The sequence below is a fragment of the Aphelocoma coerulescens genome, chromosome 1, assembly GCF_041296385.1.
Source record: "Aphelocoma coerulescens isolate FSJ_1873_10779 chromosome 1, UR_Acoe_1.0, whole genome shotgun sequence".
Classification (NCBI taxonomy): domain Eukaryota; kingdom Metazoa; phylum Chordata; class Aves; order Passeriformes; family Corvidae; genus Aphelocoma; species Aphelocoma coerulescens.
This window is the reverse complement of record NC_091013.1, coordinates 115,133,459-115,148,740: the sequence shown is the minus strand read 5'-3', so window position 1 is coordinate 115,148,740 and position 15,282 is coordinate 115,133,459. Positions and strand designations below refer to the sequence as shown.

Below are 15,282 nucleotides of genomic sequence, written 5' to 3'. Positions count from 1 at the left end.
AGCCTCATCTGCCAACAAAAGTCCAACCACTCCCTTTATGCTGAACACAAATCAACCTGTGTCTCGCCCTTACATCCATATTCTCTATTCCAAATTAAAATTTAATTCTGTTTCTGTGTTGTTTCTTTATGGATGGCTCCCAAAAGCTCAAGCTCAGCAGTGCTAACCCCAGCCTGTTCTTGCCCACAGTCTCCACTGATTGTGGGGGATTTTGGTCTCCCCACATGGCCTGCACTCAGGGCTACCAGGCACCTGGTCCTTCCACCCTGGCTGCCTAGCTGTCATTCCATCCCCACAACCGTGTCCTGTGCTGCTGATGTGCAGTCCTGTCTCATCCAGACACCTGACATCTCATACTGGCCCATGCCCTTTCCTCCATCCTTCACAGGAAAGCTTTGAAGAAACCCCTCAAAATGATGCTGGACTGGTCATCCTCCTCATGCTTGGCTTTTTGGCTTCCTCTCATTTGCCTTGACTTCCCGTGCCTTCACAGCTCTTCAGCAGTTCCCGGGTTTCCCTGTTCCAAGTGACGTGCCAGCCTTCCCTTCGCAGTTGCTCACACAAGCATTGATGGTCTGTACCTGTATGACCGTCCTTGCCAGGGAGGAGCCTGCTGAGGACATCCACAATCATCTGTTGTCATCCCTTTTCAAATCTCCTCTAAGTTCCTGTCATTTGTGTCTACAAACAAGTAAACTAAAGAACTGCCAATGTAGACACTCTTGGGGCTTAATCACAATGACTAACATTGCCTCATGGCTTCTTTATGCTCCTCTATCCACAACCATCTGCTGTTGCTTTGCTTACCAATTGATAACTGTGAATCAGGGCATCTCTTCTTCCCTTCTCCACCCCACCCTAATCTCTGCCTCTTTCTCCTGAGGGCTATGACAGTTTCCAGTATCACCCCATTACCCACAGGCAAGGCAACTCATGTCCTCTTGGTACAAGGAAGCTTCCTTTTATGACTGTTAAGGACCATCCCATCCATGTCAGTTGTGAAACAACAAGATGACACCATGCTTGTGTTATAATGCCATTGTATTTGGCTGCTGAGGTGAAAGTGGGGCTATCTTAGGTTGCAAAACTCTTACCTTGCTCCTTCTCGGGTGCTGTCACTGGTCTGTGAAGCACTTCCAAAATCCCATTTCTGGCAGAGGGCTTTGGGTATTTTTTCTGTTTAGCTTTTTTGGGGAGTAGGGGGGTTTTGTGTGCTTTGTTTTTGGTTTGGTTTTTTTGTTTGTTTGTTTTTCTTGTCTTGGAAGTATGAAGATATCAAATCTAGTCTTTCATGGCTTTCATGGTCCAGACCTCTGAAGTGAGGCCTGTCTGCATCCATGTGTCCCAGATCAAGTGCTAGTACAGGTGCTGGCAGCTCTTCCCCTTCTGGCAAGGGTGCTTGCCAGAAAATTCATGAGACTGCAGAGAGCATTACTTTTTCCTACTGGGGTGGAAATGAAGGCAAAGAGGGGTGCAGTAGCCAGCTGATTATCCCAAAGCAAGCCAGGAGGAAAGGTACAGTTAGAGCACAGGGGCTAGGCTGACCTCTTCCCACGTGCTGGGGCTGGCTGCTGCCATTTCTGTTGTCCCCCCTGGGATGGGGGCTGGTGGACAGGCAGCAGATGACCCTCTTTCCTCAGCTCCAACTGTCCATTGCAGCGTTAGCCCTGGCTGGCATGTGTGTCTGCAGAGGAATTCAAACAGTACTTGCAAGAAAACAAAGCAGACCAAACGGCTCTTCTTGAAAAGCAGCTGGCAAACTCCACTGGCTGGAGCCAGAAGCCCTTTTAGGGCAAGTGACGGTTCCCCTTCTCCCTTAGGGAAGAAGGATCTGCTACAACAGAGGCTCCTCTGTCATGGGAGGTTAGCAAAGGAATCTGGTGTACATTTTACCTGAGTAACGACCCAGATTTTTGGTTTGCAACCCTGCTGTAAATCACATTTCCATGTGGGTGGGATGATCCGGACAGCTCCAGCACTGCCAAAGAAAACCTGTCCGTGCTGGCTGGCCAGGGTAATTTGGCTGATAGCAAGTCAAAGTCGGCATCCCTTGGGTGTTTGTGAGCGGGCCATTGCTGGGTCCTGCCTCAGGGGAACCCATGACCTCAGCTCTCTCCGGCTGTGTCCCTTGATCTGTCTTTTCCATCAAGGTAAAGTGGGAGTAAGATAATATCCCTAGGATTTGGTAACCATCTGTGTCGGGGCCAGCTTTAGTCACAGCAGTTGCTTTCAGGCAGGAAATTGCTGAGGACAGCAAATCATCCTGACAATAAGCATCCCACAAACCTGTTGCCTCTTCCCCCAGCTTCGCCCTGCGCCTGCTTCATCTCCATCTACGCAGCCGCTGCCGGTGCAGGAGGCAGAGTGCGGAGAGGGCAGCAGGAGAAAGCTTCCCTTGGCTCCCTCCTCCCCCGCCAGGGCCTCCGTGAAGAAGTGACAGGGTGCAGAGAGGGGGATCACACCAAAGAAACTTCCAGAGTCAGGAAGTTATTTTTTCCTCATTCTTGAGAAGCAAATATCACATGACCTGTGCGATGGAAAAGCTCTTCTCAGCACGCGTTGAACAGCATTGAGAAGTGAAGAGTCGGCACAAAACCGTGTTGGCAGTTGACATTTCATGAGCACATTGCCATCAGGCTCAGCTGAGAGAGCTGAGGAGACCCTGAAGAAGGACAGCCCCTTTGCCTCCCCCAGCATGGTGCCTCTGGGGGTGCAATATATTGTCATGTGGGCAAGACAGAAAGCTGTGGACCAAAGTCACCCCTGCTCCATATGGAAACTGGCACCTTGTCCCCAACACGGTTTCCTGTTGGCACAGAATTTAAGGAGGTGACACTAAAGTGTAGGGGGTAAAAGCTATTCCTGGTCCTCTGGAGAGGGTTTTTGACTACATTTTGTTCTGGAGGTGTAAGTTTGCTGTTCCATCCACAGCCTGCCCTGCTCTAACATTGTAAAGGTGACACAGGGATGCTTGGACAAGCTCCTACTATAGCTCACCACAAGGAGAAGGGGCAGTGCTTACCCTGCCAGTGCACTAAATTAAATTACCTGGTTGCAGCACTAATGCACAAAACCTGTTGCTTCCTTTGGGAGACTCTGGGAGCTGAGAAGTTGGAGGCAATGAGTCATTTGCAGTGTAGCACAGAAGCCATTCATTGCCTGCCTGCATTGCAAGATATCTGGCTGCCTGTGCTGTGTGCTTTCAGTTCAGGCTGGAAGTGAGATAGCAAAGCCTGCTGTGTTTGGGAATGGCAACCCCTTGGAGCAGGAGATGAAATGCTAAGGGAGAAAGACAAGAAGGTGGTAGAGGGATAAACAGGTGACCAAGTCTCGTAATGTAGCATTCAGGAACCTCAGCAGAAAGTGAGACTCCTGGGCTTTCATTCCTGCTGTCATTAATATTTCAAGGTTTCTATAATGATTCTTGAATGTAAAATGCAAAACAGTTGTGGGAGTAAGGGCATGGTGTCCTGGACTTCTCCCTCTGAGATGAATCCCAGACCATTTCAGTATTACATAAAGGTGACCAACACCCACAGCAAAATGCAAGCAGAAATGCTGATATCTTCCAGTATCAGCTGCTACCTTGTTGTCAGTCCAATATTGAGAGAGGTACGAATTGGCTGCAGTCACAGAAATGAAGGTGTGGACTCTGAAACCTAATGATAACATATTTCTTCCAGAGTAACAATGAAAGTGCTTATCACAGCTAACTGGATGAAAGAAATGTTTTAAGATAAATGACAGCAGCTGAGAGACTGCTTTTTTCCTTTTTTTTCCTTTTTTTTTTTTTGTACAGTTGCCCAGAACTGTTTAGAAAGAATTCAGACACACCCAAAGAGTCTCACATTGTTAGATTGGGCCAAGAAATAGATTTTCTTCCCTAAAAATGATTCTGTGGAATAATGGGAAGTGCAACCAGGAGCTGAAAGTCTTGGGAGATGAGAGGCTGAAAGTGTACTTGGCAAAGGTGATTTCTTCTTTTGCTTTTTACTGCTGAAAGACCCATTTTTTTGCTGGTTGCCAATGAAAAAATTGATAATGGAAATGTCCATTTGCCCCTTTTTCTATGTCATTTTCTTCCCAGGGTGGAAAGAAAACAAAGATAAACCCCTGCTCCATCAGTGATCATGAGGTTTGGAGTCAACCTTTTAGTCACATGCCTGATTCTGGCACTCACTGTAAGCATGGGGAGGTCTGAATTAACTGGCAAAACAGCACAAAAGCAGGACTTGAGCTTGATTTTGGTAGGTAGAGTGAGAAAACAGAAAAGCAGTGTGTTCATTCCTGTGTGTACGTCAGGAAGAGCCTACAGAAGCTTGGAAAGTCCCAGCAGCAGCTGCAGGTCTGGCTGGCCATGGAGCAGAGCTTACAGCAGCTTGCCAAGGAGTACCTGGGGCCTCACCTCTGTCATCTATGCTTAATGAGCCCAGTCTTCTTGGCCCTGAAGGGCTCTGCCCCTGTAATTTGTGCGTGCCCATGTCAGGACCAAGGCGTTTTCCCACCGCAGCACAGAACAGCCCCATGGGCTGCTTTCTGCCTGTCCTCAGAGATGAACGAGGCAACAGCTGAACGCTGCAGAACACGGCGGCTGAGAGTTAAATCAGGAACAAGCAAAGCTTTGCCTTATTGTAGCTCTTTGCTCTCGCAGAGTGCTCACCAAGCTGCACTAATGCTCCAGCTGAGTCTGGAGGGGACATGTGGGAGGATTCCTGCAGCTGTCCAGCAGGGGTTCAAAGCCAGAGCTGACTGTCAGCCCAGCTGGGCAGCACCAGCCCTCTCCCCTGCACTGGCTTGGCTCAGCCTAGGAGAAGTCCAGCAGCCAGCACGGGTGTTGGAGGATTGCAGGTATCCAGTCAGGTTGCCACCTCGCCCCTGGCCTTCATCATCTTCAGGAAACATCTTTCACTCTGCACATACTCCAAAGCTTGAAGCTGCTGTGTGTCTCTCAGAGAGATGTTTCCCTAATGCTATTTCCCAAGGTGGTAGTATAATGTTTTTCCTCGCAGATAGATCACAACCTCAGGCGGAGTGCAACATCAGACGTGGGTACATTTATGAAAAAAATTGGCATACTCTTCTGTCAAGCAACAGTTAAAAGAAAATCTGCAAAGGGATTAGCTGCCATACACTCTGGGGCTTGCTGACAGATGTCCTGAAAATCTGGAAATGTGTCGATCTATCTTTACACAGGGCTTTTGGGTTTTTTTCTAGTTCTCTCTCCTTCTCCCTCTCCTCATCCATCTTCCCAGGGCACACAAATGAGAATTCCTTTAAATCCACGGAGCTTCCTGGGAAGCGCCTAGATGCAATTCATGGATTGGCATACAGGTCCTAGGGTGCAATCTGGGCTCAGTTAAACCCAAAACCTCACTCTCGTTAGATACCAGCTTTCCTGCAATGGCAGCAGTGCTGCTTTGTGCCAGGGCAGTTAGGGTTTTCTTTCTGTTCCAACTGCAACCTCTCAGCTCATTTTAAAGGAGCTTAAATGTTGACCATTAAATATAAATATCTTCTTTTTCCTCTGGGTGAAACTGATGTTCAAAACTTCACGGTGTAAATAAGGTCTGGAGAAAATGTTTTAGGCAATGATTCTGTCAAAATAAATGGCTCTGGCCATTCCTCCCCACTTCAGACCAGAGCTCTGGGTGTATCTTCTCTCCCTTTCACAATGTGGCAGAGGAGCTTTGACCTAATTGTGATGTTCCCCCAAGCACACCTTCAGGCTTAAGACCCTGAGTTCTGTGGATTGTGTTGTGTGATCTCGGGCAAATCACATAGGATGATTTTTTTTAAAGTGCTTTCTGTTTCTGGATGGTTTGACTCTGCTCAATCCGAAATGATCAGGCGGCCTCTGAGAAGAGGAGGATGTGGATACAGCCCCCTCTCTTTGAGCCATACAGTCTTTTCTGTTCTCCAGCTCTGACCCAAGTCACTGCCCTCAGGGAGACAGTCACTCCTGCAACTGTGGTTAAATCTCCCCCTCCTCTCCTCCCTCCACCATCTCTTTCCCTCCCCTACAGGAAGGAAATAATTACTGCTAATTTATGGAGGAGTCAGGAGTCTCCTGCCTTGCTGAAAACAAGACAGGGGCCTGCCTTGCTCTGTTGAGTCCAGTCCCTCTTGTTGCTTTAGTTTGTTACCATTAGCACCCAGGTTGGTGCCTGCTCTAAAATCTAAAGGTTGCAAATCTGTTCTGTACCTTGTTCCCTCTCCTACCTGCTAATCAGATGAGTGGGGTAAATCCCCACTGGGTCCAGAACTTGAGGGTGTGCAGTGTTTTGTCCTGAAAAAGGACCAGCATTCTTATTTCATAACGTACATAAGTTGCATTTCTGCCAAACCTCTTTTCTCTGAGGGCCAGACGATAGCTTAACTCCACTGTTCATCTGTGGGTCACGGGGAACCTGTGCACATCGGGCAAGCAGCATGTTCAGAGTTTGGATGTTGATGTCACTCTTCTTCCCTCGGGCGAAGGACGCAGCTCTCAGTCACAGCTGTTGTATTACAGCAGCCTCTGGCAAGCCAGAGGTTTGGGATGCATCTACCCTGATGGCCCTCGGCCACACAGCAGCCGCCCAGTCTCGCGTCTCGCTCAGGCACCCGTTGTGCTTCTGCCAGAAAAGGCAGGAGCATGGGAAGTGCCTGTGACTTGGTACGAGCACGGAGCAGCCCAGCAAACAGCAGCACGTGGGATCACTTCTCCTTCTCCCGCTGCCCAGACTCAAGCCCTGCCTGCCAAGGCGAGCCATGGGGAAGCAAGTCCAAGCACACTGCTGGCAGTGACCGAGCAACAAGAAAGACAGCGGTGTGGGTTGCGACCTAATGAGTGTATCATCAGCATGGCCTGAGTCATGGCCGTCTGCCTCCAGCTATTACAGCTGCCCCCTGCCAAAGAGCAACCGCGTGGCCCGACCAAAATGATCCTGCTGCTGCTGAGGACGGCGCTCCTGAATGACTCAGTTGTGCTGGGAGTACAAGGCAGCCCAGATCTGTCTTCCTGGAAAGCTGCTTCACAGTAACCTTGTGCTTGAAACAGTTTTGTCTTTGGGGTGACTGTGGTGCTCGTTTCCATTCAGCCACATGAATAACCACAGGGACTGACAGACGTCCACAGGGAGCCACAGCCCCACCACGTGAGCCTGAAACACCAGAGCCGAGCCTGAGGGAGGGCTGGCTGCCTCCCTAGGCTGGAGAAAGCTGTCCTGCCCGAGCCTCAGTTTCTCCACTGATGCAGAAGTGAGGCCGATGTTTTCCCCAGAAGACCAGAAGGTGTTTGTGAAGTCTTCTGAAGAAGGGCGCTCTCGTGAGCACCAAGCTATTTTTATTATTGGGGTCAGGGAGGAGAACACACGCAAGGTGATGAAGCTCTTGAAACACAGGTTCCCATTAATAGTCTTCAGGACACACAGTTCTTATTATAATCTAATTTGACTGGAATTGGATTAATCTTATAATGCTATAATGTCATTTCCACGGTCTTTTTATATTTTTATTGTTACTATGCATTAATGCAGTACTCTGCAAGAGCTCTGAGAAGAGGATGTGAGTTTAGTGAATCTCTGATAACATTTTTGCAGGGCATGCTTATGCTCCTGTTAGGCTTGTATGCTATAAAGTCACATAGTGCCTGGAAAATAGCAAGAATTCACATAAATGCATCTTGAATTATCTTCCAACAGGCTCCACTGGCAAAAGCAATGTATTCAGGGCCAAGACAGGAGGCTTGTCCCTGACCTGTCCCAGGAGCTCACCTGAATCATGCCAGTGTTTTCATCTCTGTTTCTTCATCTGAAGATGGAAATAATGTGTCCAAATAGGAATGTCATGAATCTGAGGTCTATATCCCTTGCCATTTAGAAAAACTACCTTGTGTATCACCAAGCTTTAATACTTCCTTTTTTTGTTGAGTTTAACCTGCCTGTGCCCTGTATTTCTTAATTTGCCTTTTTTTCTTTTGCTATTATTCATTTCTCTAGTTATACATCTTTTGGAGCAATAGAGGAAATGATCTTTATCGTGCACCAATTTAAAGATGTTGGACGTTTACTTCAAAGTAGCTCCACTGTTCTTGCTCTGAATACTCATGGACTTGTCCATGAGGACTTATAATAGGACAAATGTGACAAATATTGGGTAAGCTGAGCAATATTACAGTGGATGACATTTCAGTCCTCAAATCACCTAAGAGAAAAGCCAAATAGACTAGTATTTTCTATGAACTCTTATCAACACCTCTGTTCCTTTTCCAAGTCTCACTTGAAGGCAGTGTTGATGCAATTAAAGCTTAAGGGCCAAAGCGTGAGCTTCGTTTTCAGTGCAAGTACAACACTAACCCTTTCTCTCCCACATCTCTGGTTATTCTGTTCTTTGGTTCCTCTGCTCAGAGAGAGTGGCAAAGCTGCAAATTAAGCTTCCCACTCTGAAAACGGCATGCTTAACATTATTAGCCTGCAGAAACAGAATTTGCTGGGTCACTAGTAGCTGGCTACCAATGCATCTGCCACGACAGCCACGTTGGGAAGCAAGTCCATATGGTAATCCAGACAGCTTCTGACTTCTGCTGGGTACAGCTTCTAAGGACTTGGCATCTTTAATTAGACAGTTTGGGTTTGTGCTGTTTTCTGCCTTTCTGTGGCATAAAAGGGTTGGGTTCCTACATTTGCATCACCAACACTTCACTGGGGGATACTCCGTAGGCAGAAGGGTCTCTTGTAGAGGATCCTTGCAGGATGGGAGCACTAGGAGCGTACCTCATTCTGCTAGTGCTGTCACTTCTGGCCTCTTTCTTATTTTTGTAAGCAAACAAGCAACTGGGAGTTTCATTTGGAAGGAAATTTGAACCCCTTGAGAAGGGCTTTCTCATTCTCGTTTTATTTACAAACAACCTCAACCCCAGTCCAGTGTTGCCATATTTATGCATTTCAGAGTTTCCTGGATGTACTTTTAATGCACTTCTGCCATTGACACACTGTGGTGTTGATTGACTGGGCAGCATCCCAAGTGCAGCAGTGCTTGCACATGGGGAGGGCTCACATCTGGCAACCTGGCATTAATACCAGCCCTGGATTCGGGTCTCGGCAACAGCGCATCGCAGCGGGACGGTCACGAGTTGATAGAAACTTGCAAAGCCCGCCTGTTATTTCTGATTTGCACGGGAACAAAAGGGCGCATTTATACCATGTCCCAAGACGCCGGGTTTCCGAGGAGCGCCCGAGGACTCTCTCTTCCCCCCCCCCCCCCCCTTAAAACAAAGGAACCCGGTTTATCCCTACAGCTCTTTCACGACCTCGGCTTCACCCCCGAGCCCCACGCCGCAACCTTTCCAAAGCCGCCGCGCTCCGCAGCCCGTCCCAGCAGCGCCGCTCGCCGGGGGCAGCCCCGGGCCGTGCGCGCCGGGCCGGGGGGAGCGGGCGGCGGCGGGGCGGGCCGGGGCGGGCCGGGGGCGGGGTCTGGCGGCGCGGAGGAAGCGCCGGGCACCCCGCGGCGGCGGCGGCGGCAGCGCTGAACGGGTGGGCAGGTGAGGGTGGCGGGCCGGGGCAAGCCGTGGGGCGCGGCGCCCCGCTTATTTTTGTAACTTTGCGGGGTGGGGTCTTTTTGTTGTCGCTTCGTGCCCCCCCCCCCCCCGCACCTTCCTCGTGCTCTTTTTTTTCCGCCCCTTGGAGGAGACGTTTTTTTCTCGCTTTCCTCCTGCCTCTGCCGCGGGAGCCGTCGGCGCGGGGGGGAGGCGCGGCGGCCGCCCCGCTGCGGGGGCGATGCCCCCGCCTGCCTTGGCGCCTCCCCGTGCCGGCCCCGCCGCCTTCCCTTTGTGCCGCCGGGCCCGGCGCGACGCCTGCCCCGGGAGCCGGCGCCCCGCGGCGCCCCGCGGCGGGAGGTAAGGGCGGCCGCCGCCCCGCGCCCCGGCAGCCATGCGGACCCTGCGGCCGCAGCTCGCCTCCCTGCTGCTCCTCGGTAAGTGCCCGGCGCCGGCGGGGACGGGCGGGACGGGACGGCGCGGGGGTCCCCCGGGAGGGGCGGGACGGGACGGGACCCCCCGGTGGGCGCCGTCCCTCGCAGGGCGTCCGGGAGGATCACCCCTTGCCAGTGCCAAGCGCCTGTCCCCAGGAGTTGTCACTGCCCGCGCTGCTCCTGTGGTTGGAGGGAGGAGTGGCGGAAAAAAACCCCGTAAATATGTGTATATATATATATATATATATATATATGTATAAAGTAAATCAGGGTTTCACCTCCACCCGCAGCACCCCGGTGACCATTCCTTGCCGTGTCCCGGGGCGCGGCGCGGGGTCCGGCCGGGGCGTGGGGGCGGTGGGAGCAGAGGGGACGGGCGGCTCCGCGCCGGGCACCGGCTGCAACTTAGGAAGGAAAACGGCCGTCTGGGGGCTACTGCTGCTGGGGTCGGGGGGTGTCTCGGAGGGGAATCGTAAGGGTAGGGAGTTACACGGGTCTGGGCTGAGCTTGCACAATGAAAGCAGAGAAAATGCCTGGGGTAAGGTAGGCTGCAGAAACAAAGTGCTCTGCTTGGCTCTCGAAGAGCGTGTTGAAATGTAGAGGGAAGGCAGTCCGTGCTGCCGTGAAATGCAATTTGATTGCTTTGTGCTGCCTCTCAAAGTCCTCCTGTAGTCCCTTCTCTCTGCCGGCGTTTTGTACCCTGTGAACCGTTAAACGTGTGGTTTTGTCTCGTCCCACAAGTGCCTGCCCCAGGGATGACTGTATGCAGTTCTCCAGAGTCCTTTGGGATCCCAGTGCTGGGTGAGAGAGGCTGCAGGAATGCGGGATTCCTTCCTACAAATTTGGGAAAAACAGAATACAAGACAATTGAATTGCCTCTTAGGCTTTTTGCTGCAGACCATGTGCGAGGCTTAAGTACTGATGAGTTGATAGGAACATTTGTGGAAAATACAGCTCGGCACCCTCATGCTGCTTTCTGCCTGTGTATGTACAGAGCAACCTCGGAGCTGTTTTGATTTGCTTTTTCATTGGTATGATTTTCTGCTGGCATTAATACTATTGAGAGAAGAAGCGGCAGGGCTGGCAATTTTACTGTCTTGAGAATTGTCACATACATACCTGCTCTGCCAATTTGGAAACAAGATCTGTACTAGAATTGCAGTCATGCTTCCATGTCTGTAATTTGTGTGTGTGTGGTTTTCTTTTCATGTGCTCTGCCTGTCTTTAGCAAAGAGAAAGAGAGCGAAATCTGAAATGGTTTTGGAGGTGGTTCAAACTTCCCCTAACCACTAGCTTGCTTCCTTGGGTTCCCTGGAAAAAAAGCCATCTCCGAGCTAAGTTTATCTGGGGTGCCTTTGCTCCGTGAGTGCAGTGAGGCTGTCGTAGCCCACAAGATGGGTGTAGGCAGAGGGCACAGCGCTTGCTGCCTTGGCTTCGCACGCTCCATCCCTGCTGTTGAAGAACAATAACACCATTCTGGATTAGGGATTCCTAATATGGAGCGCTCGGGTCTGTGGGTCGGTGCGCGCTCCGGAGCACGCCCAGCTGCTGCGGCGGAGGAGCAGCAGAGGGCATCCCTCCTCCTGCCGAGGGCATCCCTCCTCCTGCCGAGAGCATCCCTCCTCCTGCTGAGGGCTCCCCGCCGCTTGGACCCGCCAGCCCTGCGCTCCACATCCCGTGCTGGAGCTCACCTGGAGCCCGGCCCGCTGCCGAGGCCGCCCCGACCCCCTGCTTGCAGGAATTCGCTTTCTGCGATTGACCTAAAACTGGCTCTAACCTGCCTTCATCCTCCCCGGGGGACGAGCTGCGAGGTGTCATCTGTCGCTTTGGAGGATCGGTTGCTTTTCAGTGGTTCCCAAGTCCCATGGATGTATCTAGTTCGTAAAAACATCGTGCTGGGATTCTTGTGCTGATTGTGAGGCTGTTTTTAAGGGCAGGATGTGTACCACGTGTATGCCTGGAGTTACTTTTCTTTTCCTTCTTTTCACCTGGACTTCTTTAGCCGGTTGGTCCATGCTTGCCAAGCTGCCAGTTTTGATAAAGCTGGGGATGTGTAACAGTGCCTCAAAGCCACGAGTCACACAGAAGTGTGACAAGGTAGCCCCTTGTAGAACTGAGACATCATTTGACTTAGTGGAGTAAAAATGCCTCTTTTGTAACATAAATCTGACGGACTAGAAAAGGAGTGTTGCTTGCTGTTAAACAAGTAAGATTAGTGCTAGAATATGAGTCAAATACTATGGGTCAAATATGCAGAAAAAGAAATGCAACTCATTCTTTCCTTTCCCTTCTGCAAACTCATTTAAAATCACTGAAGGAGGAATTGTGGTTATGGAAAGAGATGGTGGGGGATTTAATATAATATATCAAGTGTTAGCTACCTACCAAAATCCAAGTAACTGGGAAACCAGGGTCTGAAAACCCACATCTGGCATGTGGGTGTAACATTTGTAGATCTCTGCTGTTTTTTGCCCCCCTCTTGCTGCAGTGTTTGTTACAGGGTTCTTTAAACAAGTGGCACTTCATCACAGCAAGTACAAAATGGGAAAATAGAGCAAGTGCTGTAAATAATCCTCATGCAGCAATGAGACCATTAATACTTGTGCCAGCCAGTGCTAATCCTATGTGTAGTTGCAAGATTTACCTCCTTTTTTTTTTTTGCAGGGATGCAAAGTCTGATACTCCTCATATTTATAGTGTAATATATAGGAAACACAATAGGCTTCTGGGGAACGCTGAACTCATTCATGTCAGTGACTGGTTTATGAATAGTTCTGCTTTTGAGTCTCTTGCAGTCTCCAGAATACCACCTGTGAATGCAATTTATGACTCTTTGTGTTCAAACATTGCATATGTATATATGTACATAGACTCATTACCCTGTTCCTCTCTCTATTCATGCATAGTAATTGGTGATTTATTTGCGATTCCTAGAGGGGAGCAGAGCGTGCGTAAGGTCTTGAAGCTGCAGCTCACTTGTAAATGGCACGTTGGAGTGAAATACCCATGCCGAGGTGACTCTTGGAGAATGAGGGGATGATCTTCCAGGCCTGTCTCCTGGAGGGGAAGGGGTTGGTTGGGAAGCAGCAGTGTGCACTTGGCTGCCGCTCAAGAGTTCTGCTCCTGCACCCTCCTGCTCTCCTGCTGCTTGCCCAGGCACACAGGCTGAGGGGGCCAGTGGCTGACACACAAATCTAGGTGCAGTAGGGCCTGAGGGCTGCTTGGCCGGAGGGGAACACAAGGATGAAAGAGCGCAGTGGGTGTTTGCACACAGGGGGTTTGGGGTTGTTTTTGTTTACCACAGCTAGCGGCCCAGGGATGTTGCTGGCGCCTCATCTGCTCCTCAATGCATTGTTAGCAGCAGTGGCCAAGATCGTGCTTTCTCCATCTGCGTCTGCCCGAAGCCCTCCGCCGCGAGCTTCGTTTTGTGAGCCAACTCCGCTGCCCTCATGCCTGTGCTTGCTGCCTCGGGATTGCTGTGGAGCGCAGTGCTGGCCCTGGACTGATCCCGAGCGTGCCAGGGTGGGCTGTGACTCTGCGTCACTTGGGGAATGTGCTGGACGAGGGCTCTGCACACGGCCCTGGCCATTGCCTCATTTCTGCGTGGGGCTGAGGTGGCTCTCTGGGTTTCCCCAAGGTGGGAGGCTGCTGTGGCCATCGGAGCCAGGCTGGCAGGCTCCGCTCCTGCTCACCCCCAAATATAATTCTGCATGGGCAGACGCCCTCTTGCAGTCTTGGCCAGACTGTCTGACATCCTGAGGCTCCTGCAAATCCTGTTTATTTACACAGGAGGTTTTGGTTTATGCGAATTGTTGTCTTTTAGTTGACCTTCCGTCAAGTTAGATGTCTTTATTAAAGCAGTTTTTATTGCAAATCGAATGTGTACTTAGAACACTTCTACCAGACCCATTATATAAAGTGAAAGGCAGAATAAACAGTGCTGCACACCACAGGGAAGGGGGTGGGAGAGAGATGGTCATAGGGAGAACATTGCTCAGTGTTGGGAGGTTTGTTGAGGTGTTTTTTTTAACCAGGAAATTGCCTTTTTTGGAAAAAAAACAACTCTTTAAAGTTTTTTCTTTTGGTCTCTCTTGGTTTCTTTCTTATCCTTACATAACTAATCATGGGTTCTGTCATTGATTTAAAGGTTATACAGTCTAGTTTGAAGCCAGAGGTGTTTTCATTGGTTTACCTTAGGTGAATCAGAGTGCTGTAACCTGAAAGAATGCTCTTTGCTGTCTGATAGTTAGCAATGTGCAGTCCCTGCCCAGGAACTTCAAGCACCAGGAAAATCACCTGAAAGGAAGAGGAGGATTTTTCAGCACAATAGGGTTTTCTTGTTGCTAGGGTTCCTCAGCTCATGATTTGACTTGTTGACTGGTATCAAGGATGTTTAGGCCCTCCAGCCAGTGTCTGGAAAACTGTATTGTGATTTGCCTCTGGCTTTGAAGTTCCTAAATACTTCTTAATGATAACCTGCTGAATTGGTTTTGACTCCATTTTTATACTGGTATTTCTTTCCTAGTTGTATAAAATCTTCTTAAGGAATAGTTCTCTGCATTAGAATATTAGGGGACGTTTAGCATCTGTTTCTTATCAGCCATGGAGAGGCTAAAATGGAGCCTTTCCTGGCAGAGCTGGGTTTGATCACATTGCAAGGCAAAGAAATGGAGTCTGCAGCTGCTTTTGGTGGGTCTGGGGCATCTCTGTGCATCTCTGTCATGTCCAGCTCTAACCTCTTGCTCACCCTGTCTCCATCAAGAGCATGTTTCAAATGATGTAAGCCAGTAAGCTTTTTCTTGTTAGGTTTAATTAATGAATGGCAATGGGACTAGAGGAAGTCTTGCCTTTCTGGCTGTTGCTAAAGTCGCATTTCAGTAAGTAATTGGACACGAGCACAAAACCAGACCATCTCAGTTAAGTGATGGGAAGCCCTTCTTGGAAAGGGAGAGGCTTTGACACTCAGGACTTGTACCATTGCTGTACAGTACTTACACAAATGCCAAAAAGCAGGGATGCTCCTGAAAGGAGATGTTTCAGCCTGGTTCCTGCCTGGTGTGGCAGGCAGGGGAGGGTGCAGGTCAGGCTGCTCATGTGAGGACCAGTTGGAGGGACTTGATTGATCTCAAAGCCAACGTGGCAAACCCAATAAACACCTTGAGGGACTGTGTGTATGCGTGTCTGACATGAAAGTAGATCTGTTTTTCACTTGGTCCTGCAGATATTTGTGGGGTCCAAAGGGAATGGGGTGCTGAGGAGGCAGGTGGCTAGAGGGCATGGCAAGGTCATCTGGCTGGGTTACCCCAGTTTGCTGGGGTGTGCATGCTCCATGTC

At 50.0% G+C, this 15,282-nt stretch overlaps 1 protein-coding gene across 2 annotated transcripts in view; it reads left to right on the top strand.

The window, feature by feature from the left end:
* The first annotated feature begins 9,635 nt into the window (after positions 1 to 9,635).
* The window catches only part of IGSF3 (immunoglobulin superfamily member 3), a 95,056-nt gene continuing 89,409 nt past the window's right edge, over positions 9,636 to 15,282 (top strand). For both annotated transcript variants that reach the window (XM_069025182.1, XM_069025181.1), the window contains exon 1: positions 9,636 to 9,951. In XM_069025182.1, the coding sequence (XP_068881283.1) occupies positions 9,909 to 9,951 (43 nt within the window). In that variant the 5' untranslated portion in view covers positions 9,636 to 9,908. The remainder of the gene's footprint in view (positions 9,952 to 15,282) is intronic.